Genomic DNA, 25653 nt, shown 5'->3' on the forward strand with positions numbered 1-25653 from the left:
CTATAACAAAATATCAAAGACAACAGAAATGCATTCCTCCCCGTCTGGCAGCTGGAAGTCCAAGATCAAGGCGCCGGCAGGTTGGTATCGGGTGAGAGGGATGAACTGGCGAGGAGGAGGAGATCGTGTGACCGCCGGGACCTCCTGGTTCGCAGGCCAAGGGGCTCTCCTGTCCAGCAGCCGGAGGGCGGGACAGCTGACGTCTTAGTTATCAGAACCTGACCTCCGGAGAGAGGAAACTCCCACCCAGGCGGGTCAGCAGTGGAGGCCAGGGCCTGGCTGGGAGGCATCTGGGCTGAAGGGTTCTCGGACGTTGACCCTCCACAGCCCCGGGGCCTCTGGGTCACAGATGGCTGTCTCCCAGCTGCGTCCTTGCACTGCAGAAGGGGCAAAGGGACCCCCTGGGGTCCCTCTCACCCCACCACACTTCGTCTTCCAGGGAGAGACGAGGTCGCCCCTGCATACGCAGCCTGGGCGACAGGGAAATTTACTTCCAGGGCCTCTGAGAGACGTGGCTTTGCACATAAATACCTTTCCTTTTAAAGAACTAAGAGTGCTCATGTGGCTGAGGAATGTCAGGGGGACGGGCTTTAGGGAACTCCCTTTGAGGACGGCCCACCCGTGCCTCTCTCTGCTGGGACCACGGCGCCTGACAAGCCTGTGACAGATGCCGACTCTCTCCCCCAGGCCTCTCCTCCCCCCGCCCCGCCCCATCAGACTGGCTGCAGTGCGGTGACCTGTCCTCCCTCTCACTGCCCTGGCCTCACCCTGCCCCGTCTCCCGGAGCACGGATCAGTCCCCACAGGCCCGGCCCTGCAGCAGCCACCAGGTGTCCGGCCCCGTGGCTGCCTGTGGAGAGGCCCAGGCTGGGCAGTGGCCCTGGGCAGGACTCAGGGGGCAGCTTTCCAGCGTCCCGTCCCCCCCAGGTCCTGGTGGGTGCATTGGGCACACCCCCAGGCAGCCCTTCCCCCACCCCGATCCAGGCAGGAAACATTAATTGCTTTTGCAGCTCCAGAACGAACATCCACTTAATTAAGACGGTCTCCCTGTGAGCACTGTCAGCTGCTGGCAGGGCCTTCAGGAGGCGGGGGGGAGGGAAGGGGAGGGGAGGAGAGGTCGGGGAGCGGCCACGCACAGCAAGGCCCCGTGGGTCGGCTACATGTTCCCGGGGGTCAGGCCTCTGGTGCCCAAGGTCCCGTCTCGGGGAGCAGGGAGCCCGGCAGCGTCTTAATTAATCCCCGGAGAGCACACCCGGCCCCGCCTCACCTCTGCCTCCCGTCACTCCATCCTCCTGATCGCCCCGAGATTTAATTACAGGTCCCGCCCCCCACAGCCGCGTCTCATTTTCCTGAGGGCAGCGCGGGCATTGGGAGCCGCAGAGCCGGCCTGACTGGGGTGCTTCCTATCAGGACAGAGAGGGGTCCACAGGTGACCCAGATTCTCCCCGCCCCGACCCCCGACAGGAGCAGTGGAACAGCTAATAAATGTTGAATACTTATTACAAGGAAAATTAATTTGCTAAATTGGCCCTGCAGATACAGATGGTAAAAACGAGGCGCAGGCTCCTCCGAATGCAAACTCCGGAGCCAGGGAGGCAGCAGGGACTCCGCACGGGCACACGGAGGGCCACCCCTCCTCGGGGTAAAAGGGAGAGGAGCTGGCACACAGCGCTTCCATGCTGAGCGCAGATCTGGCCTGGGCTCAGACGCTAGCTCTGCTGCTTCCTGGGTGACGTTAAGCAAGTTCCTTAACCTCTCTGTGCCCACAGTCCCCGTCGATGACACTCTGAGGACAGCAGCGTCTAACGTGCAGGAATGCAGTGAGAATGAAACGAGAACGCCCGTCCTGCATCGAGCGAGGGCTGTCTTGGTGCCCAGGGTTCCGTCGTAAGACACGGGTGGACAGGAGATTAAAGAGCCTGGCACGGGACCTGGCACAAAGGACACACTGCAACAGGAAGGAGGCACCAAATCCTGAGCCAACAGGTGGATGGCATGGTACCGAGTAAAAGGCCCAGGGGGAGCTCATTGCTTTAATGGAACCACGTGAATCAGAGAAGCCAGCCCTTCCCCAGGAAAGAACCTTGGAGAGCCAGACCCTGCCCTACCCCACCCCCCAAACACACAAAACACAGGAGTGCTGGGGCACAGGCCAGTGAACGTGCAGGGTGTCCGGTGATGCAGGGGCGGGCAGGGGGAGGAAAACCAGATAAACAGCCTGCAGGCCAGCACGCTGTGAGCAACCACCCTGGCCAGCCCCGCCGGGTAAGGACGAGGGCCCAGCCGCCTGGTGAGCCAATGGCTCCCAAGGGGACAGTCCGCAGCGCCTACGAACGCTGTGAAGGCCTCCCTTCTCTGGGCCTTCTCCCGGGACAGATGGCCAGACCCCTGGGGTTCTGGCTGCAAGCCAGGGTACGGGTAGGGGTGCGGGTTCCAGGCCAGACACTGGCTTTGCCTCTTTCTAGCTATAGATCTCGTTTCCTAACCTCCTGCCTAGCGTGACCTGCCCGGTTGGCCGAGGACGAGCTGGAACTTACTGGTAGGCTGCGTGCGGAGTCAGTGACGGGAGGGATGCCATCAGGAGAGCTTGGCACTGGGCTGGCGGGCCCACATTCCTTTCTGGCCTTTACTGCTCAGGTCAACTAACCGGCAGCCACCCACCTGATCCACCAGGAGCCCCTCTCTGGGGGGTTGAGGGGGGTGAAAGGAGAAACTTGGCTCAGGTTAACACTTTGCAAACAGGAAACACAGCCTCTGATGGAACCCAGGGCGCTCTCCTCTGAGAACCGGAAGTGCCTGCTTGGGGTTGGTCCAATTAACACTGTCCTGATTGGTCAGAATCATGCATCCTGATTGGTCATGATGGAGCCACTCTGATTGGTCGGTGAAGATGCAAATGTAGCTGTGCCCCTTCGATTGGGTGGGGGGAGGAGCAAGTCTCAGCCTATTGGTCAGATATGCCAGGGCCTCCTTTATAAGGTTCAGGCTCAGTGGGCAGGGGTGCTGTGCAGACAACGGCCTCTGTGAATGAGGGCTGTCCACCTCTGACTATGAACTTGGGCGGCAAACTACGGCTCTTTGGCCCCTTGAGTGTGGCTCTTCCACAAAATACCGCGTGTGGGCACACATAGAGTGTGACTGAAACTTCGTGGCCCATGCACAGAAGTCGATTTTCTGCTCTCAAAAGAAATTTCAATCGTGCTGTTGGTATTTGGCTCTGTTGACTAATGAGTTTGCCGACCACTGCCCTAGAGAGTGCTTTGGACAGGCGCACTCCTTCTTGAGGTCAACACTTGCCGTTTCCTGGGCAGGTCATGCTAGTCCAAGCCTCTCTGATGCTGGCCCTTCTCTGCCCGGACCCGAGGGTGTGGTACCCACCCTGAGACACGCTAGTGAGCCTGCCCGGCCCCTGCCGACACCCTCACAGCTTCCCATCACTCTCCATCCTCCGCCCGCACTGCGGCGGGGTTCTGAGGCCCAGACTGTGTCCTCGGTAAGCTGTGTTCCCAGTTCGCAGCCCCGGTGCCTGGCTGCTGGGGGCGGTCAGTGTCTCTGCTGCAGCGCGGAGTGAGCACAGAGGAGGCGCTGTGGCAGGACCGGAGCGGGAGGACAGTGGAGCCCAGTGCAGGTGCTCGGTGAGGCAGCACTGGGTGTGAGCCTCGCTCTGCTCACAGGCGAGCAAATAACACACTCCTGGCTGGGCGCCATTTGTCACGGGGCTCCCCTAGGAACTCACCGGGGACAACAGGAAGGGAAATACTGTGTTCCTACTATGTGACAGCCCACCGATGCATGGACAAGATCACTCTTCTGGAGGACTGCTCTGCCCTTCACACCCTGGGTCTAGTAAGTGGCCGACGCCCCAGGCTTACTGAGTACATCAGTACCCATCACCTCTCAGCTTGTTCTCGGTTCTGTCTCTGGCTGATGTTTGTCCCTCTCCCCTTAGAGCTACCCACCAGCCAAGGGGATGCCGATGGCTCGGTGCCTGTGCTCATACTGCCCCGCCCCCAGAGGCCAGCTCCACATCCCTTTCTCTGGAATTCCCTTCCCCTTCCCCTTCCCCGACCCCCGTCCTTGCAAATGCAACGCCTATCTAGTCCGCAAACCCTGATCACAGGCCGCCTCCTCCAGGAAGCTCTCAGCTCATCCCGAAAGGGAAGTGCCCCTTCTTCCTCTGACGCCCTCTTCCCTCCCTGACTTAGGACAGGCTGCTGCTTTCCTCCTCCTATTAGAGCAGCCTCCAGGCTCTGCTGGGGAGGGCGAGCGGATGGCAACAGTGAAGGCCAAGAGCATGGGGCTGTGGACTCCACCCTCCTCAACCACACCAACGACCACTGCATCTACCTATCTGCTGATACACCTGCATGGGATGGCCTTACAGGGTCCTTAGAGGGAACGGACCTTGACCTTGGGGAGCTGGGTGGTGGGTGACGTCAGGCGGCCCAGGCTGGGCAGGTGCAGGACTCGCCTCGATGTCACCAGTGCTGGGCACAGGCCAGGGGCTCAGAGAGGTGCAGGCCTTACCCTCAAGCGCCTGGCCTGGAACCTGTCATACCTGGTGTGTCCGCAAGGCCTGATTGTGGGCACCAAGTGGACAGAGGGGAAGGTGCTGCCACGTCTGGGCCGGCGGCAAGCCAAATGCTGGCACAGACGCCGGGTGAGGTCGCCAGCCCCCAACACTGGGCCTCAGAGCGAATCTAAATGCTTCAGGAGAGAGCACCAGGGCTGCCCTCAGGGGCCTGGGCTGCGGACCGAAGGGGGCGAGGTGGGCACCAAACCCGAGGTCTGTATCCAGGAGCGGAGACGCAAACCATCCAGCCTAAGTCCTCAGGCAGAGACTGGTTTTATTCCATCCACCTGCCTCCTTAGAATAGGAGGTGAAGAGTTAAAAGTGCATTTCTTTTTTAAAAAAAGCCAAAGAATGCCAAGACTATAAGCTGAGACCCCGCCCGGAATGGCGGGGGCAGAGTCATGGAATTGTGGTCACTCCCATGATAAGCGCCTGGATGTGGGGGAGGGGGGACTGTGATGCGGGGGGGGGGGGGGGGTGGACTTGGGGATAAGCCTCCCCTCCCTTTCCGTGGGGCCTGGCTCCGTGGTGCCGCCTCTCAGCGGGCTGCACGCAGTCCCGAGTGCAGATTCGGCACCTCAGTGGGGTCAGGAGTGGGGGCTGGGATTCAGGAAGAGAATGATGGGAAGGGGGAGAGTGTATGTGAAAGGAAAGGCCGATGCGGTGTGAGCCATGTCTGAAGAACGGGTGCAGAAACCTTCCCAGAAGCAGATCATTCGGGGGGCAGGGGCAGGGGTTGTGCTGGGGACGGGGGTCCCCTATTGCTGAGGATGCCCGTCACCCTGCAGGGCCAGGAGAGCCCGTGGCGGCCGGCGGGTGGGAGGAGCACAGAGCAGAGCAGAGTAGAGCAGCCAGGACAGCACCGGCGGCAGCCGCCCCGCCCGGCCCCCCGGCGCCCGCACAGCCTGGCACCGGGCCCCGGGCCGCGCGTGCGAGCTCAGAGCTCCGGGGCCGGCGGCCCCCCGGCCGGCTCCTCGGCGGGCGGCATGGCCTCCTGCACGTACACGATGAACTCGGAGGGCTCCCCGCCCTGCGTGTACACCGTCACCGTCTCGATGCCCTCCACGTCGTCCGCGGACACCACCAGGTGGTGCTGCTCGGCCAGCTCCACAGACGCCTGCTGCAGCGTCTCCTGGATCATGACCGTGTGGTTGGCGCTGGGCTCCTCGTCCGTGACCTGCGGGAGGCAGGACGGAGGTCACGTCACGCAGGGCCTGCCTCTGGGTCCGGCCGTGACAACAGCACCCCCTCCACGGGCTGCCCTCACCCCCAGGACAGGTGCAGCATGGACAGCGGCCCACCAGCTGCCCGGGGCCCCGGCGCCCAGGGGACACCAGTCTGCTGGGGAGGATACAGCGCAGAGAGCCACGGGTGCAGGACTGGGCCGCTCCCACCAGGGGCGCAGGGCAGGGGGGCGGGCGGCCAGGGCAGAGGGCAGGTGAGAAGATGGCAGGGACTGCAGGGGAGAGGGGGGAGGTGGGCTTGCTCCCACAGCTCCTCGTCATGGCGCCTCCTTCCCAGCCAGCACGGGGCCTCCCCTCCCTGCCCACCCCGTGACACGCCAGACTCCACGCTGCCTCTGGGCCCCACGACCGGACCGCTCCCTGTGGGCAGGGGGCTGGCCGCGGGCAGGGGCTGCGCTCAGAGGGGTTGGAAAGGCGCCGGGGGCGGGGGAGGGGAGAGGAATCCACAGAGGGGAGGCCTGGGAGAGCACCGAGATGCATCGCTGACAGAAGTCACCAGGAGCCAGCGAGCTTCCGGGAGCGGCATTACACACGGGGCGATGGGAAAACAAGCCCCTGATGACCACGGAGAAACGGACACGCGGGAGACAGACCCGGCGTGCCGGGCTCCGCTCGGGAAGCGAGCGGGCGCCCAGGGGACAGGGACGCGGCGAGGCGAGGGCCGCACCTGCTTCACCACAGTCACCGTGCCCGGAGCCATGGCCACCACGGAGGCCACGGCCGTGGCGTCGTGGGCCTCGCTGCCCAGCTCGATGATCTGCTGGAGGATGTTCACCGCCGTGGGGTCCAGCCGGTCGCCTTTCGGGAAAGAAACGGGGGCCGCTGAGGCCGCTGGCCCCGGAGGCCCCTGAAGGCCCACAGCCGGAGCTCCGCCCACATGCTCGGAGCCCAAGTGTGGTGGCCCGGGACCGCCCCTCAGGACAGAGGCCCGGGCAGCGCCAGGCACTCGGCGCCAAAGATATGGCACAGGCTCTGGCGGAACAGCCAGGGAGGTCTCACTGTCAAAGCGATGGGCTTAGCGTCCCAAACCCATTCCAGCTTGGGTTCTACCTGAATCATCTCCAAAAACCTTCCGGCCGGTGAGCTCAGTGGTTGAGCGTCAACCTGTGAACCAGGAGGTCACGGTTCGATTCCCTGTCGGGGCATGTGCTGGGGTGCAGGCTTGGTCCCCAGTAGGGGGCGTGCAGGAGGCAGCCAATCAATGAATGATTCTCTCTCATCCTTGATGTTTCTATCTCCTTCTCCTTCTGAAACCAATTTAAAAATATACTTTAAAAATTAAAAGCTTAGCCGAAGCCGGTTTGGCTCAGTGGTAGAGCGTCGGTCTGCAGACTAAAAAGTCCCAGGTTCGATTCCGGTCAAGGGCATGTACCTTGGTTGCGGGCACATCCTCGGTGGGGGGTGTGCAGGAGGCAGCTGGTCGATGTTTCTCTCTCATTGACATTTCCAACTCTTTCTCTCCCTTCCTCTCTGTAAAAAATCAATAAAATATACTAAAAAATAAATAAATAAAAATTAAAAGCTTAGAATCCATGTCATCGGGGCGGGGGGGGTGGGGGGGACTGCTGAGACCCTGCCTGCCTGCCCTCGCCATCAGGGCGGTGTCTGCCCTGCAGGGGGCAGTGGGAGGCGGGGGCGTCAGGTACTGGGAAAAGGGCAGGATGGAGCACATGACCGCGGCAACGGCGACGTCCGTGACCTGACCACCTTCAGACACGCACCCCCGGGCCCCCACATGTAACACGCTACCGCTCTCGGAGGTGTATCTGAGGTCCTGCAGCGCGGCCACCGCGGCCTGCGTGCCCTGCATGTCCTCCTCGGCCTCCGCGATGTGCAGGTACTGGGCGGCCGGCTCCTCGGCGGCCTCCGTCGCTGGCTGAGCAAACACAGGACACCCGCGTGACCTCCTGACGGCCACCTGCCCCTCCCCTGCACCCTACCCTCAACCCTGTCCCGGGAGGAGGTCAGAAGACAAAACCAGAGCTCTCTGCACCCTCCCCCTTTCCCCTGAGGCAGCGGCTGCTCTGATAAAACCCATGTTCCAGGGAGAAACTTCCCTTTGTGAACAGGGAGCCTTTACCAGCTCTGGTGGGCAGCCCTGCCCACGCCCTGGCCCGGGAGCCGCTGGAAGCAGGGCCTGGCCGCTCCGGCTGAGCCTCACCTCCCACTTGGGCTCCCCCTCCGTCTCCACCAGCTTCAGGCCGTGCTTGTTCTTCAGGTGCCGGTTGAACTCCCAGCGGGTGCCGTACACGAAGCTGCACACGGGGCACTTCAGGCCGCCTGCCGAGGGGACAGACACGCGGTCAGCGGGGCCTCCTCCCTCCCGGGCCTCACCTTCCAGCCGCGCTCGCTGGCGCTGGAGCGAGAGCCACAGGCACGCTTGCTAGGGCAGAGGCTTTTCAATGGGGGCGTCTTCCCCACTCACGAAGGAGCACCTGCAGAGCCCACGAGTCTGTCCGCCACCCACAGCCACGGCTCCACAGCCCGAGTCAACCAACCACGGGTGGAAAATACGTATTTTTTAAAGACACACTGAAATGTGTGTGCTAGGCAGTCAACTATGACGGTTGTGTCTGCACAGACTCTTTTTTGTGTCACTATTCCTCAAACAACACGGTGTTTTCATGGCCCGAGACACTGAGTGCCCAGAGGTGGTTCGACACCAGGCCCCGCGGGCGGAACCGGCAGAGCGAGAGCCACAGGCGCCAGCTCTCTGCCCCGCGTCCCAGGAGAGGCGGCTCCGAGAGACGCTGTACCCCGGCGGTCCGCGCTCTCCTCTTTTTAGGCGAGACCTCATGAGCCTGACTTCTCACGGACAGAGGATAATAAAGCTTTGTTATCGTTTATTAATCATCTATTAAAACCACATTTTCATAGGATCGCTGTTTAAAACTCCCCGAGGTGTGAGACCCGTCACCTTTGTTTCTTCTTGGTGAAACGGGTGCTGGTTCTAGAAAGACTAAGAAAGAGGCAGCCAACCAGAGCAAACTGCCTGAGGCTGCACGCAGGCGCTCACATGAAAGTCAAGGCCGGTGAGCAGATCCATTCCCGATCAAAGGCACAGACCAGGGCTGCAGGTTCGAACCCTGGCCCTCGGTCGGGGCACCTGTGGGAGGCAACCAATCAACGTGTCTGTCTGTCTCTCTCTCTCTCTTCCTCCCTCCCCCCCACCCACTTCCATTCTCTTTAAAAATCAATGGAAAAACTATCCTCGGGTGAGGATTGACAGCAACGAAAAAGATTCCTTAGAGAAAACTAGTTGAGGGGGGAAACATCCTTACATTACATTTAAATTAAAATTAGTATGATAATGCCCCACATTAATTAAAGCTTCCACCTCAGCCACAGCGATGTTAATTAAAGAACCAGTGGAAGTCTGTAATCTAGACAGTGGTTGGCAAACTCATTAGTCAGCAGAGCCAAATATCAACAGCACAACGATAGAGATTTCTTCGGAGAGCCACATTCTTTAAACTTAAACTTCCTCTAACGCCACTTCTTCAACATAGACTCGCCCAGGCCGTGGTATTTTGTGGAAGAGCCACAGTCAAGGGGCCACAGAGCCGCATGTGGCTCTTGGGCCACAGTTTGCCGTCCACGGGGCTAGACCAAGGGCGTCACTCTGCCCTGAGCTGCCATCAGAGCTGAGAGAAATGGATTCCGACCTTACTTCCCGGCACTCCCAGGCCGGGCACAGCAAGGTCAGGGGCCACGGGGGCAGGAGGGCTGATGGGAAGTGCCCACCTGAGAGCTTCACACCCACCCCACCCCGTCCCCTCAGGCCCGGGGACCGGGCGGAAGAACGGAATCTCACGAGCAATTGTCAAGATCGATCGTGGCACCTTTGCTCTTTTAGGAACGGAATCTATTCTGGAGGCGTTTCAGGCGTTGAGTACCCATGCTCCTCTGTGGTGGCTGATGACAATGACAATTCAGTTTCATTTTCAATTGTCTATCTCCGGGACGCCGGCTGGGGAGTGGAGGCCGCCATGTGCGCTGGCTCTCTGGACCCAGAGCCACTTCCTGAACCTCCAGGGAGGGAGTTCTCTCAGCGGTGAAATGGTGATGCTCCCACAAGCGGGACAGGCGGCCCCCAGGCACTTCATCCTTATCCCTGCGGGGCTGCTGCCCTCCGGGCGGGATGTGCCCTCCGGGCGGGATGTGTCCTCCGTGGCAAAGGCTGCAGGGCGGATGTGGTGAAGGATCTGGAGAGGGTGAGCATTCCAGTGTAACCCCAGGGCGCCTCCAAGAAGGGAGGAGGGGGCCCGGCATGGGACAGGAGGCTGCCGGCCATCGGGGGCTCTGAAGGTGAAGGGGGGGCTGGAGCCAAGAAGTGTGGGGCCCCTAGAGCTGGCGGAGGCCAGGAAACAGATTCCCATCAGCGCCGCTGCGACAGACTGGCTGGCACACCTGCCTTCCCCCGGGAGACGAGGAGACGCGGCTGGGACTTCGGACCTGCGGGAGTGAGCAGCAGCGGGAACACTGCAGGCTGCGGCACTGAACTAACAGAGCGCGGGCAAGCCCGACGACATTGCTCTGTACGACACCAGCTTCTGTGCTAAACCCTCCCACGCAGGAACACGTGACCGATCATTGAAAAAAGCAGCCAAAACCTCCCTACGTCTCCATCATAGGAGAGGCGCCATCCACCCTCCTCAGGGCAAATGTTCTGGACTGTTTTTCCTTTCCAGGGTGAGACTCCGAGGACTTGGTAACCATTTTTGAGCCCCTTATAGAAGCCCCCTATAGACGTGCTTGCCGCAGCGGTCTCTGCAATTGTAATACACGAGAAGCCTGGACCCCACGGCCGGCCGCAGGAGCGTGGACGGGTCCGAGCGGCCCATGGCGGTGCTGAGCACAGAGAGCCTTCGAGAGACAAGGAGGACCAGAAGGAGGCCAGTCCGTGTGCAATGGAGAGAGGACGCCGTGACCTCCCGGGGGTGCGAAGGGCAGGCCGGACGCAGAGCGGAGGCCGGGCAGACGAAGGCGGGGGCGGAGGGGAGCTGTGGGAACGTTATGACGGCTGCCTTTCACACTTCCATCGAGGTCGCTCTAACACGGCCCAGAAGGAGCGGAGCGCCGGCGAACAGTAACGAGGAGGAGGAGGAGGAAGAGGGAGGCACGGCGACGACGAAGAGTTAACGGCACGTTCAGGGACAGGATTACACGGCCAGAGGTCACGGCTCCGCAGAAACGCTCTGTGGCGGCGGGGGCTGCGCGGGCCCCGGGCCGGCGGGCGCCTACCTTGCCGGACGAGCGCGTCTGCGGCCAGCTCCCCGGCGCCCACGTTGGCGTACTCCTCGTTGGGGTGCTTCCTGTTGTAGTGCCTCTTCAGGGAGCCCGAGATGTTGCAGGAGTAATGGCAGTGGGCGCAGCGGAAAGGCTGTGGGGACAGGAGGACGGTCAGGGGCAGGTGGGGACAGGAGGACGGTCAGGGGAAGGTGGGGACAGAAGGACGGTCAGGGGAAGGTGGGGACAGAAGGACGGTCAGGGGAAGGTGGGGACAGAAGGACGGTCAGGGGAAGGTGGGGACAGAAGGACGGTCAGGGGCAGGTGGGGACAGAAGGACGGTCAGGGGCAGGTGGGGACAGAAGGACGGTCAGGGGAAGGTGGGGACAGAAGGACGGTCAGGGGCAGGTGGGGACAGAAGGACGGTCAGGGGCAGGTGGGGACGGGAGGACGGTCAGGGGCAGGTGGGGACAGGAGGACGGTCAGGGGCAGGTGGGGACGGGAGGATGGTTAGGGGCAGGTGGGGACAGGAGGACGGTCAGGGGCAGGTGGGGACAGGAGGACGGTCAGGGGCAGGTGGGGACAGGAGGACGGTCAGGGGCAGGTGGGGACAGGAGGACGGTCAGGGGAAGGTGGGGACAGGAGGACGGTCAGGGGCAGGTGGGGACAGGAGGACGGTCAGGGGCAGGTGGGGACAGGAGGACGGTCAGGGGCAGGTGGGGACAGGAGGACGGTCAGGGGAAGGTGGGGACAGGAGGACGGTCAGGGGAGCCAGGCCCAGGGGAACCCTCAGGATGAGGAGCTCAACCACTGGGCCACCCCTGCTTTCCCGTCCTTCAGCAAGCACAGAGCCGCCTCTGCTGTAAAGTAAGGCAGAGACTAAGGCCGCAGCCAGGAGAGCCGGTGCCGTGAGGCCACGGGCACCACAGGCTCAGAGTGCGGGCACGGAGGCCGCTCCATCACCGCCAGTGGCAGCGAGTCCATCTGCGCTAACCACTGCTCGCCCGGGGCTCAGCGGCTCTCCCGCCTCCTCCCAGCATTGATTTTGTGTAATCACTGGCGCTGTCAAAAATGCAGTATTTCCCGAGGCGGCAGCGCGAGTTATTAGACAGGCAGGGTTTTAATTTAACATAAGTCGATCCAATTTTCTTTTTCTTTTTCCCCCCCAGAAGTGCTTTAAAGCATCTCGCACACAAGGAAGCAGAGGGCGGATAAGGGTTTCAGCAGAGACGTCTCAGCTCTAACCATTTAATAACCTGCCGGCCCTGCCAGCCCCTTCCTTCTCCTCGAACTACACAGCTTCGGGGGAGAGGGGACTGTGCCCTCAAACCCTCCTCTCCTTCCCAGCTGAGAGCTGAAAGCAGACACACACCAGCCCTGTCCTGCCCCCGCCCCCCCCCCTCCCCCGGGCCCAGGGACACCGCTGACCCTGGGACACGCTCTGGCTGCTGAGCTCACCCGCAGTGGCAAGTGCTCAGGGTTCGCCTGGTTGGGTAACCAGCCAGCCACTGCGGGCTGGGTGCTCAGAGGCCCCGGGCCCTCCCTCTGCGGCCGGGAGACCAGCCCCGTCGGACACAGACCGGGCAGAACGCCAGCAACCCCCCCCCCCCCCCCAGGGGTTTGTGAAGATGCTAGAACTGAGCACGCTGTAACCTGACAACAGCAACGCCTTGCTCACTGAGGATCGGCGGGCGGGAAACACACATCGCACCGAAATGCCACGTCCCCGTGTCTCCCCGAAGGTCCGCCTGGTTCCCCTTCGAGAGGGAAGGCCGTGCATCCGCCTGCCTGCCGGGCGCGTACCTTGAAGGAGGCGTGCTGCTCCATGTGCCGCAGCAGCTGGGGCTTCTGGGCCGCCGTGTAGTCACACACCGTGCACTTGAACTGCTTCCCTGGGGAGGGGGGGCGGGTGAGCGGCAGCGCCAGGCCCGGGGCCCCGGGCACGGGAGGATGCCCGTCATGGGAGGGCAGGCTCTCGGGGGAGCCGGCGGGGACCCAGGCCGCCGCCTCTCAGGAGGAAACATCCGCACCTGCCCGGACACCGGCCGCTCCTGCCGGACGCGGGCGCAGCCGCACGCCCCGCGGGAGGGCGGCAGGGACTCACCGTCCGCGGTGTGCAGGAGCTTGTGGCTCTTCAGCGTGCCCTTGGACTTGAACTTCTTGCCGCACATGTCGCAGAGGTGGGTCTTCTCCGTGCTGTGCCGGTTCATGTGAGCCTTGAGGTTGCTCTTGCTGCGCGTCGCGTACTCACACAGCGAGCACTTGAAGGGTTTCACGCCTGCCGAGCAGAGGCCGGACATCTGTGCCCACGCGTGTACATGTGTGTGCGTGCATGTGCGTGTGCGTGTGCGTGTGTGTGTGTGTGTGTGTGCGCGCGCGCGCCCACCCCCATCCTGACCAAAGCAGCGCAGTGCTTGCCCTACACTCGCTGCACACGTTCCACGCCCACTCCTCCCGGCTGCGCCCCGACTGGGCCGCCCTCTCCTCCGGAGCCTCCCAGGCCCCTCGGCACCCCCTCCCTTATCCCTCCTCCTCAAGCACACCCCGCTTCCCTGCCTGTGCCCACGCCCCGGGGGCTCAGCCCGCTGTGCGGCTCAGGCCTCTGCGGGGCGCTGTCCACACCTCTCCCCACAGCCCTGGGCAGCTCACCCACCAGATGCTCATCAAATCCACTCCAATGCCTTAAACTGAACAAAAGTAACCAACCAAGGGCCTTCGTAAAAACCTAGGGGGCCCGGCCGGCGTGGTGCAGGGGTTGAACATTGACCTGTGAACCAGGAGGTCACGGTTTAATTCCCGGTCAAGGCACATGTCCAGGTGTGGGCTCCAGCCCCTGTGGTGTGTGCAGGAGGCAGCGGATGATGATTCTCTCTCATCACTGATGCTTCGCTCTCTCCCCCTCTCCCTTCCTCTCTGACATCTCCATCCCTCCTCCTAGGGCTTCATCTGCACCCAACTCGTCCACCGTCCGATCCTCCCGGTGGGTGGGAATAGAGGGCTCTGGGGTCAGACCACCACCACTGCTCAGCAGTGCCAGCACGGCGCACCCTTGTGGGCAGCGGCAGTACTGCTGTGACTGAGGGGCCTGGCTGCCTGGTGCGGGGCCTCCTGGGGATGTCTTTATGAAGAGCTGCTCACCGCTCACCACCACAACTGCAACTACATACACAGCTGAGCCCCCGTCGGAGGGACGGAGGGACACGCTTCTCCGTGTGCGAGAGGAGTTTCCCGGCAGAGACCCGAAGGCAGGGCCGCCTCTGGACTAGCTCCTGATGGAGGCGTGCCCCCGCCCAGCGGCTCGGCGGACACTCACCCTCGTGGGCCCAGATGTGGCGCTGCAGGTCGGAGCCGTTCTTCATGAAGTAGAAGTCGCAGTACGGGCACTTCATGGCCCGCTTCCCGATCAGCCCCTTCAGCTGCACCCGCCGGCCCAGCACCTCGGAGATGGTGCTCATGGAGACCTCTGCGAGGAAGGCGGGCGTCACTGCGGCAGCCGGGCCCAGGGGCAGCCGGGCCCAGGGGGAAGCCGGGCCCAGGGGCAACCGGGCCCAGGGGCAGCCGGGCCCAGGGGCAGCCGGGCCCAGGGGCAGCCGGGCCCAGGGGGAAGCCGGGCCCAGGGGCAGCCGGGCCAAGGGGTAGCCGGCCCACAGGGCTGCCGGGCCCACGGGGCAGCCCCCAGGAGGCTCTCCCACTCCACGCGCATGGCCTTACCCGGGTGGTTCGTCTTGATGTGCGACTTTATCAGCCGGTCTTCCGAGAACGACTTCTCGCACACGGGGCACGAGTAGCTCCTTTTGTCCTGAACGGAGAGAGCGCGCAGTCAATGGCCGCCTGGTGTCACCGGGCGCGGAGGAGAGGTCACTGCCCACCGCCGCCGCCGCCACGCAGGAGCCGGGTATGCAGTAGTAGCCCGTCTGGGCACGCGTGTGCGGCCCGTACCTGCCCCGCACGGCCCGCACCAACTCACATGTGCCCACACGGCTGGCTGGCTCCACGGGGCAGGGGAGCGCGGCCACCCCGTGGCAGGGCAGGGACGGCTCGGTGGGAGGTGGCCAGGCTGCAGGGCAGGGCGCGGCCTCGAGGTTCACACGGGCCAGTCCCCAGCGCTCGGGGCCCGGCGTGCACGGGGGCCGGGGGACAGAGGGCAGGAGGCTCTCCGTGGACGGCCATTGTTGTGCCCACGGGACAGACGACGAGACTGAGGCCGAGGGCTGCCAGGAAGAGCCCAAGTCGGACCCGAGGGTGCCGATGCCCAGCTGGGCTCCTCCCGCCAGGGCTGCGGTGAGGCCCTCCCCGGGCGCGGCCACTGCCTCACCGCCAGCCCTAACGCCAAACCAAAGGCGATACGAGAAGAGAAAACCACAGGCCGGTATCGCCCCTGATCACAGACGCAAACCTGAACAGAACGTGAGTGCACCAACCCAACGGGACATGAACTCACACTGCGGACCCGTGGGGCCCGTCCCGGGTGGGCAGGGCGCGTGGGGGAGGGGCACACGGGGAGTGTGTGCGTTCTGCTCATTTTGATCCTAAAACCGCTCCAAAGTAAAGTGTGTCCAAAAGGCACACACAGTGCTCAGCACAGTGAGTGCTGGAGGAATGAGCCATCGCTGCTGCGGGGGCCGTGGCTGTATTCCCACAGCTCAGCCTCAGAGCACAGACCCTGGGGCCCTGGGGACCCCCTGGGGTCTGAGTGAGCTGAGGGCACCTCCAGACTGCCTGGTGGCCTCACAGGACATCCCAGGAGGCTGGTGCTCCCCAGAGTACACTTATATTTAAAGACAAAAACAGCCTTGGCCAGTTTGGCTCAGTGGCCACGGCATGGGCCTGCGAACTGAAGGGTCGGTCCCGGGTTATATTCCAGTCAAGGGCACGAGCCTTGTCTGCAGGTTTCCCAGCGGCCCTGGCTGGGGTGCGTGCAGAAGGCAAACAACTGATGTGTCTCTGTCACATGGACGTCTGTTTCTCCCCCTCTCTTCCGTTCTCTCTAAAAAAAAAAATCAATGGAAAAGTATCCTCGGTGAGGATTAACAAAAATAAAAATAAAACATAAAAAAGCAAAGTCCCTCTGAACAACTGACTGGTGTGGGTGCATTTCACACCTCCGGGTTCCAGCACCGCCCGCCAGGCCGGACGCCCAGGGTGCAGGCAGCCAGCGCGAGCGAGGCCCAGCCAGCGGCCAGGCCTTCGCCCCGACGGCATCGCGGCTCACGGCTTCTCCGCGTACTCCTGTCACTGTCCCCCCCCAGGTCACCTCGGCCTCCGCATCGCACACAATGTCACCGTGACATCTGAAGGACGCGCCCGCCCAGAGGAGACCTGTCCTGCCCACGTCCTGAGCTGTCGGAGGCGCTCAGGAGCTTGAAGGAGTCGGCGGGGATCTCCCCCGAGTCCCTGCTGTTTGATTTTTTTCCTTTTAATCTCTGATCGTCCGGAAGCAATTTATCTCGGAGCTTATCAGGCCCCTCCCTCCCCGGTGCCATTGAAGCCTGGCGGAAGGACACGGGCGGAAGGGTGCTCTCTCAGACGCATTGATGTCTTTTTCAAAACCTCCATCCGCTCTGCGCGGAGATGAAAACGGGCGGACGAAGCAAACTTAAAAGCATGGCGGTGAAGGCGCTCCTGGCGGAGGCACCTGTGATGGGGACAGAGCCCGGGCCCAGAGCTGTGGTCCCGGGAAATGACCTTCAGAGCAGCACAAGGCTCTCACAGGAGGGCTGCGGAAACCGGAGGCCACGGCCACGGCCACGGCCCATGGTGCAGCCCCCGGCCGGTGCTCAGAGCCCCGTTCTCACTCTGAGCACCCCCCACCCCTCACCTTGTCTACACCCAGTGCCTTGGGCTGGATCAGCTGGCCTAAGCACCTATAAGCTACTGGAAACTCACTCACAAACCTAAGTGGGAGCCGCCCTCGGAATACTGTCTCGGGGATTAGAGGCTGTGGCTATGGCACCATCGCCCTCGGGGGGGCTCAGCCCTCCCGGGGGGGCGCTCTGTGCCCAGCTTCACCGCGAGGACAAAGGCGGGAGACGCGGAGCCACCGCAGGGAGAGCACCGCCTGGGCCCGGCCATCACCGCGGACACACCACAGGGACAGCGGCGCTCGGACTGAGCCGTGAGGAAGGGGCTGGAATCGGGCTCCGTGTGGGTCTCCCTTCAGCTCCAGGCTCTCCCCTCGCCGGAAGCGGCTCTGCTTTGCCAGGCCGCCCCCTGGGGTCCAGGCCCGGGCGGCTGCCAGGAAGCTGCTCTGTGCAGGGGACACTCTGGGGCCCTGGTTCTGTGGGCACACGCCCGCGGGCGACACAGACAAACCGGCCTGTGACCCGGTAAGAAAGGCTCAGCCCGCAGCAGGGAAAGGAACAGTGTGTCCCGCCACTCAGGCTCCGGAAGCTTCTCCTCCGCTTAGAGAAAGGAGGCCCGGGGACGGGCACTACGCCCAGAGGGGCACTGGGCAGCCCCTTCCTTCCTCGGCGCCCGGCAGGCACTCATCCCTGGTGAGGTTTTTTACATGCGTTCGCCCTTATAGCCAAATGAGCGCACTTACAGGTCAGGGACTCACATGTCCCTTCGCCTCCCCGCACATACATGTACACTACGGACATGTACATGTACGGAAACAAAGGTCTCAGAAATAACACGTACCTCGGTGGGGGCGGTAATGCTGAGAATTTCTGTTCTGTTCTGTCCCCTCCCCTGTGTAAGGTCGAGCGGCAGAGCTCCACCGAACTCAGCCAGCGCCCCCGTACTGGACCGGGGAGGGACCGGGCCCCAGGCTGGAACACACGCTGACCTGGCTACTCTACACATTCCCTAGCTTCACCCTCACCGCCCTGAGAACAGGACAGAGGTGTTGTGTCCATTTCACAGATGAGAAAAGTGAGGCTCCAGGAGGCTGCACTGTAGCCCTAGACCCAGACGTGGACTCGGGGTCTGACTCCAGTCTGCCAGACCCCAACGCTCCTCTCCCGTACAAACAGAGACCTCCTCAAACTCCCCTTCCTCCTGTGTGCACAGGGGCCCAGCCTTGTCTCCGACCATGACCCTGAGCAGGCCTCCCCACCTCCTGACTCCAAGGCAGCCCTACCCGTCACACCGGCCCCCTGCTAACGGGAGGGCGGGTGCCAGGAGGGAACCGCGTGAAGGGGTGCACACCTTCCTTCCTCCGGTGGACCCTGAGCTGAGAAATAGCCGAGTCCCCCGGGAAGGAAGCCGAGCACCCAGGAGCCCCCCCACAGCAGGAACAGACGGGGTACAGGTCCTTGGGGGGCAGGGCTCCTTTTAGACTTCGCACTGCGTGGGACTCGATGTTGAAAACAGGCCAGTCCTGCATCGAAGGCGGGGTCTGGCGGGCTTCCCGCATGCCCGGCCTCAGCGCCGAGGGTCACAGTGAGAACCGCGTCCCGGGCTGACTCGAGGACTCACCCCTCAGGACGGCACCCTCCCCACGCAGCCCGCCCGCCCGGCGTCTGCGTGCACCTCGGAGGAAGGGGCAGCGCCGTCACGCCACTCCGGAAGGACAGGGACTCACCCAAGGTCACACAGCCGGTGCAGCGCTGGAGACAGGACTCGGACCCAGGTTTCTAACCCCACAGGGCATGCTATCCCCTCCCCTCAAAACCTGGGAACCCTGACTTCAGCCTTAGCGGCCACATGCCAGTGTCACGGACTGTGGTGCCAGGAAACGGTGGCATGACATCCAGCCTCCGAAGCCCCGCTTTGTGCCGCCTGAAGCACAGGAAGGTTGCCATGGAAACGAGCCCCACCCGGGCAGCTGCGCCCCGGACACCCGTCTCAAAGTCTCAAACCACTCCCCGCTGTCAGCCTCTCCAGCTCGATGTCCTGCGCTGTTACATCAGCCCCCACCACAGAAGTAAACAATCTACCGCCGTGAGTATGAACCGCACCTGGAATAAACACATCGCTTTTTTAAAAATAAAATAGCTTGCCTGGCCGGTTTTGCTCAGTGATTGAGCGTGGACCTATGAACCAGGAGGTCACGGTTCGATTCCTGGTCAGGCACATTCCTGGGTGATGTCTCCATCCCCAGTGGGAATACAGGAGATAGCCGATCAATGATTCTCTCTCCTCATTGATGTTTCTCTCTCTCTCTCCCTTCCTCTCTGCAATCCATATGAAAATGTTAAAAAATAAAATAAAATTGCTTCACTGATAGTCTCGATTTCCTACAAATAACACAGACAGTCGTGGCCGTCACGGTTTCCTGGACTCTTGCTATGACCCCCACGCCTTATCCTCGCTGGGCAGGCGTCACCGGACCGGATCCCGCCACAACTTCCGGCAGCAGCTCTGGGGGCTCCGTCACCCCTGCCGTTAGTATTCCTAACACAGCGCCAAGGGGCCTGTCCTTACTTCTGTCCCGCAGAGCTCCCTCTGCAGACTCTCCCCCGCTGAACATTCTGCACAGAAAGCAAGTTTCCTCCCTCTCGTCTTTTTTCTTTTTTCTTTTTCATCCACGGAGACTCTCCGGGGAAGGCTCCGGGGAGGCGGAGAGCCGGCGGGGTGAGCAGGCCTCTCTGGGCTCAGGGTGGGCACTGACGCACCGGATGGGCACCAAGCGGGGACACCGCCATAGGCACGAAGGCGAGTGAGCAAGCCAGGAGCACCCAGGGGAGACGGACTGCCCCCGCTTCTACTTACCAGCTCTGTGTGCACTTTAAGGTGGGCCTGCAGCTTATATTTATCTGGAGTCGAGTAGTCACAGCCATCAGTGGGGCACTTCAGCAGGATGTTACTGTGTTTCTGAATGACATGGCGTTTAAGGCAGTTTTTGGTGATGGAGGAATAATGACACTGGGAGCAATAATACAGATGTTCCCGGGTGTGGGTGCGGACATGCATGTCAAAGTGCACTTGGTACCAAAAAAGTTTGCCTAAAAAAACATGTTCACGTGAGAACAAGGAAGTGTCTTTTACACTGAGCTTGATTCTTTTCCACATGCCTACTCCTGAGGAACCTCTGTATTTATCTGTCTCCTGCTAGTCCCGGCGACCCTCTGCACTCTCCGCCACGTTTCTGTCTGCGATCACTTTCCACGGGCGGGACCCTGCGAACACTAATGGTGCTAGCTTCTTGCCTGAGCTCAGAGCCAGGAGAGGAGGGCCAGTAGGTGCCAACCACTAGATGCACATGCGTATCTCCAAGGTTCTCTGATGGGCCAGGGCCTCCGGGACCCCTGTCCACAACTGGACCTCCTGCTCCTGCCCTGCCAGCTCTCAGCTGAGGCCGAGCCTGCTCTGTGCCTGCAAGGTTCTATGGGGGCCTCCCTGCAAAGCACTGCAGCCATGCCCGTGTGCTCTCTGCTCCTCTGGACCTCAGCCACATGGAAAGCCCTGGGTGACCCGCGGCCCATGCCAGCACAATGCTCTCCTTGGGTAACCCCCTGGCAGAGGCAGGCAGGGCTTCTGTCTGAGCCCACACTTCGCTGTCCCGTCAACCTGGCCGCCTCCTGCCGCCTCCGCAGGGACCTCACCACGGGGGCCACCATCGCTCTGGAGAGGAGGGTGGGCTCTCGGGAGAGACAGGTGACCCCAGCGAGGTGGGTGAGCGGGTGGCGGGAGGCCCCCCGCGCCCCCCGCCCCTCTTACCGCAGTATTCGCACTCCAGGTCCCCGTACACCTTGCGGATCCGCTCGCACAGCCCGGGGTCCATGCGCCTCTTGGCCAGGCCGTCCAGGATGCGCAGGAACGCGTTCATGTTGGCCCGGCGCTCGGGGCCGGGGCTGCCCAGGTCAGGCGGGCCCAGGGCCTCGGCCTCCTCGCTGGGGACCCCCGGGGGGTCCGGGGCCTCCGCTGCGTCAGACCCGAGGCACCCGCTGGGCTCTGGCCCGTGGGACCCGGGGCTGGGGGTGCCCTGGGCGTCCTGGGTGGCCGTGGGCAGCAGGGGGGTGCCTTCTGTGCCCTGAGCCTGGGCGGGGCCTCCGGGCTGGGGGTGCAGGGTCCTTCGGGGATCAGGCTGAGCCTCCTCCTCGGAGGGACCGCTTTTCAACAGCAGCTCATCCGACACCGCCCCTGGGGAGGGGAGGTCCGAGGGGACCCCCGCGGCTCCTAGCTCGCAGGGGGGCAGGGCCGAGTCCCCGGCCTGGGGGGCGGGCACTGAGGGCCCGGGCGGCGGCTCAGGCACCTGCAGCGCCGGGGCCTCCGGCTCCCTCTGCCCCGGCTGGGGCTCCGCATCCTCCTGGGGGGCGCCGGCCCCCGGGAAGGCACAGCCCCCCTCCTCCTCGGCGGCGGCGGCGAGCGGCGGCCGGCCGCCCAGCGCCTCGGGCTGGAGGTCCCCGCCAGGCTCCAGCAGGCAGAAGCTCTGGTTGATGGAGCTGGTGAAGGCGGCCGCCTCGGCCTCGGCGGCGGCGCCGTGGGCCTCCCGCAGGTGGGCGCGCAGCCGGATGGAGCTGACGAAGGTGCGGCGGCACAGGGCGCACACGTACACGAAGGGGTGCTTGCGCACGTGCAGCTCCAGCGCCTGGTACCGCGTGGCGCCGTGGCCGCACAGCTCGCAGGCGAAGGGCCACTGGTCGCCGTGCACCAGCATGTGGCGGTCTCGGTCCAGCTCGTTCTTGAACTTGCGCTCGCACACGTGGCAGTCGTAGAGCAGCTGCCGCTTGCCCTCGCGCGTCCGCAGGCGCAGCCCGTCCAGCGCCGCGCGCACCTGCGGGTCCTGCGGGTCGTGGGCGTCGCGCACGTGCTTGATGAGGTTCTTGACGTCCGAGTACTTCTTCTTGCAGAAGCGGCAGTGCTGCTTCACCTTCTTGTGCACGCGCTCCACGTGCACCTTGAGGTGGCCCTTGCTCAGGCAGGTGAAGGCGCAGCAGTCGCAGGCGAACTTCTCGCCCGTGTGCTTGCGCAGGTGCACGTTGAGGTTGGCCTTGATGGCGCTGGCGTAGCTGCAGTGCGCGCAGGCGTAGGGCTTCTCCTTGGTGTGGATGCGCAGGTGCGCCTGCAGCGAGTGCTTGAACTTGAACACCTTGTTGCAGTACTCGCAGGTGAAGATCTTGAGCTGCGTGGGCCCGAGCCTGCGGACACAGACACGGCAGCACCGTGACCGCCGGGGCCTGGGGCCCCCCTGAGGCGGACGGCGAGGGCTCGGAGGGGAGCCACGCGGGACGGAGCGTGGATGGGTGTGGCATGCACACGCGCACACAGCACAGGACTGGCGGGACTGGAGGAGCGGGGAGGGAGCAGCACTTCCGGGGACGGGAGGGAGGGGGCGCTGTTCCTAGGGGTTGGCTGAGGGGTGGGGGGTTTAAAAGGAGATCAGCACTCGGTTGGGCCTCACTGGGTGTGTTGATGGCAATGGGAGCAGGTGGAGAAAATGAGAGAGAGATTGAGACATTGAGAGAGAGAGAGAGAGAGAGAGAGAGAGAGAGAGAGAGAGAGAGAGAGGGAGAGAGGGAGGAAGGGAAGGAGAGAGGGAGAGGGAGGGAGAGGGAGAGAGGGAGAGAGAGAGACACACAGACAGCTAACCTGGGTGAGGTGGGTGAGGAGGTGCTGGAGCAGAGAGGTCTGCGTCCAGGCCCACAACAGGGAGGCGGGAGGCGGGAGAGGAACGTGCCGCTCACTGCGTGCACCATGACCAGCAGAGTGTGACCCAAACAGGCTGCCTTGTCCTTACATTAAACACATGTAAATGGCCTGCAGGCGCCGGAGGGCACCACTCACGGGTGTACAAGACTAACAGAAGCGAACTCATTCAGGCCTTCCTCAAAGGCAGGGGCATCCGGAGGCGGCGTTGGGTTTGGCGCAGAGCGCCCTGAAGGCAGGGGTCCTGGGTTCGTGGTGCTGACTGAATTACACGGAGTTTCCTCCTGTGATGCAAGAGCTGAACGGTCACTGGACCGATTCCTGGTCAGGGCACAGGTGAGGGTGGTGGGCTCAATCCCCCATGGGGGTGGTGCAGGAGGCAGACCACCAATGTGTCACTCTCACATCCATGGTTCTCTCTCTCTCTCCCTCTCCCTTCCTCTCTCTCTCTCTAAAAAACAATAAATAACAAATTAAAAAGCAAGATACAAGGTTCCCCATAAAATATAACCTCAATGTTATAAAACATATGGCCTACAAGTGACACCAATGCATGTTTGTTATTTTTAAAGTAATAATCAAATATGTGGCCTGAAAAGGGGCTGGAAGGAAATACATTAAAAATGTTCACAGTGCTCATGTTAGGGTAGTGAGATTGCAAATGATCCTTTTAAATACTTTTCCGGACTTCCAACGTTTCCTATATAATAATGAATCTGTACCCTATTTGTATGAGAACCTAACTGACACAGCCTAATGGACATGCTGCTGAACCCTAAAAGTGTCTGTATTTTATAAAGCAAAATCACCATACAAAAGTAAGGTGACCAGACATCCCGCTTTTGGTGGGACAGTCCCACTTTTTAACAATTTGTCCCATGTCCCACGGCGTTTTAAAAAAGTCCCGGTTTTTTACAAATTGTTAAAAAGCGGACGTCTGGTCACCTTACAAAAGCCGTTCGTAATTATAATCACGTGGCAGTAGAAACACAGCCTGGGCCCGTTAATTAGATATTGAGTACACCTCCCTGAAACTGAGCTAGCATTTAGCTGAAGCCCTCACAACAGATCTTGAAATACGATGGAGGTAATTAGCTCAGGCCTGCAAATCACCCTGAGCTGATCCCAGAATGGCCTTCCAATTGAACCCCATTACAGCTTTGCCGCAGGATTGGGTATGGCCGCCAGGCCATCGATAAATGGATCAATGCCGTGGTTCACGCCCGCGAGAGGATGGACTGAGGCTGGAGGTGAAGGCAGCAGCCACGCAGCAGCCACGCCGCAGCCGCGCAGCACGTTCCGGTGCAGTGAGAGCACCGCACACGCCAGATGCGCCACGTCGTTCATCCCCCATCCCCCCTGCGCTGAGCCAGGCTCCCTGGACGCGCTGACGGCTGGTGCCGCGGGCTCGGAGGCGAGCCCCCGCCTCGGTCACAGGAGAGCGAACGCCGCATTGGCAGCCGCAGACCCTCACCCCCCGACCCTGACACGTCACAGGCGTTCACTCCGCTGTGCTGGCCTCGAGGAGAGAGTCCAGAGCCGCCCAGGTCCAAGTGGCACTAACGCTCGTCCTCTCTGCAAGTGCGCCTCCTGCCCCTCCCCCAGGCACGGGAGCTCGGCGTGCTGCCCCGCAGGCCCACACACAGCCGGCGGGCCGGGCCTGGGCAGACCACACACAGCCGGCGGGCCGGGCCTGGGCAGACCCCACTCCACACTCCCTCCCTGTGCGGCAGACCGGCCCCGCAGCGGGCTTGACTTTTCCGTTACGTCGAGAAGCCAATGAAGGCGCCTTGCCCTGCCAGTTTGGCTCCGTGGATGGAGCGTCGGCCTGCAAACTGAAGGGTCCCAGGTTCCATTCCGGTCAAGGGCACAGGCCTGGGTTGCAGGTAGATCCCCAGTAGGGTTCATGCAGGAGGCAGCCATTCCATGATTCTCTCTCATCATCTCTCTTCCTCTTCGATATCAATAAAAATATGTATTTTTTAAGAAAGAAACCGATGTCTTTGCCTGGCCGGTGTGGCTCAGCTGGTTAGGTATCATCCCATGGCCAGGAGGTTGCAGGTGAGGGCACGTGCTCAGGTTGCAGGATCAATCCCCGGTAGGGGGCGTGCAGGAGGCAGCTGTTCGATGTTCCACTCCAAGCATGTCAAACTCGCGGCCGGTGGGCCGTATGTTTCTCTCACTCTCACACTTCCCTCTCTTTCTAAGTATCAATAACCATTAAAAACAAAACAAAAAACACGTCCCATGCAAAGCAGGGCCCTGCCAACCTAGCGTGCTGTGCTCCCGCCCTCCGTGGGCACACTGGCGCCCAGCCTCCCTGGGTCACGCAGAACTGGCACGGTACCTGCTGGACTTCATGGGCTGCTCGTACGGCGTCTGCTGGATGGCGTACTCCTGGTACCCTCTCCGGGGCACCAGGTCTGCAGAGGTGGCCTCGGGGTTCGTGGCTCCTGTTTCTGGGGGCCCCGCCTCCACTGGGATGATCTTGGTGGCACCTGAGGTGGAGGCACAGGGCACCGCGTGTTAAAGAGGTTTGTGATCGTAGATTCCAAAGTAAAATAATGGTGTGTTTCCCCAGTCCATTTGGAGTGATCGCTGTCAAATAAAAATTAAGTTGAGGGTTTTAAGAACAGCTGCGGCCTTTTAAGCACCTATTTTCAGTGCTAACAGTGACTCCTTATTTAACGTGAAAGCTCTGAGTAAATGCCTCCCAATGCCTCGGCCCCCTGCAGGAGCAGAGCCTGGGGAGCAGGGTTCCTTACTGCCCTGTACCCTGCGTCAGTTTCCCTTCAGGTCATACATGTAACGTGTGTGGGGGGCACATTTTCTAATGCCTATTCAAGCGTGTGGAGGTCCACCTTCACTTGATCTATTAACTAAAAACACAAACACTTCGATAGATACACGCGTATGTATACCCGCAGGTGATACATGAAATCACGTGTGGGACTCTGCGTGGAAGTAACCTGGCATTGAGACAGTGTAAGGAGTGGGACCAGCTGGTCAGCCTGGGGTCCATCCTCCCAAAGGACCTGCCCCCCACGCGGGGCCTCTGCTTCTGCCCAGGAAT

General features: G+C 62.0%; 1 protein-coding gene across 1 annotated transcript in view; it reads right to left on the reverse strand.

Annotated features, from left to right (window-relative positions):
* Positions 1-3328: 3328 nt before the first annotated feature.
* Positions 3329-25653, reverse strand: part of ZFAT (zinc finger and AT-hook domain containing) — a 38234-nt gene continuing 15909 nt past the window's right edge. The window contains exons 5-16 of the mRNA XM_084864637.1: positions 24928-25078; positions 20652-22072; positions 19704-19936; positions 14757-14844; positions 14359-14508; positions 13150-13323; positions 12849-12937; positions 11061-11199; positions 7978-8096; positions 7566-7692; positions 6484-6614; positions 3329-5749 (exon numbers count right to left, since the gene is read on the reverse strand). Of these exons, the coding sequence (XP_084720763.1) occupies positions 5510-5749; positions 6484-6614; positions 7566-7692; positions 7978-8096; positions 11061-11199; positions 12849-12937; positions 13150-13323; positions 14359-14508; positions 14757-14844; positions 19704-19936; positions 20652-22072; positions 24928-25078 (3062 nt within the window). The 3' untranslated portion in view covers positions 3329-5509. The remainder of the gene's footprint in view (positions 5750-6483; positions 6615-7565; positions 7693-7977; positions 8097-11060; positions 11200-12848; positions 12938-13149; positions 13324-14358; positions 14509-14756; positions 14845-19703; positions 19937-20651; positions 22073-24927; positions 25079-25653) is intronic.

The sequence above is a fragment of the Pipistrellus hanaki genome (genome assembly GCF_964339955.1).
Source record: "Pipistrellus hanaki genome assembly, chromosome: 17".
In the NCBI taxonomy this organism is placed as follows: Eukaryota; Metazoa; Chordata; class Mammalia; order Chiroptera; family Vespertilionidae; genus Pipistrellus; species Pipistrellus hanaki.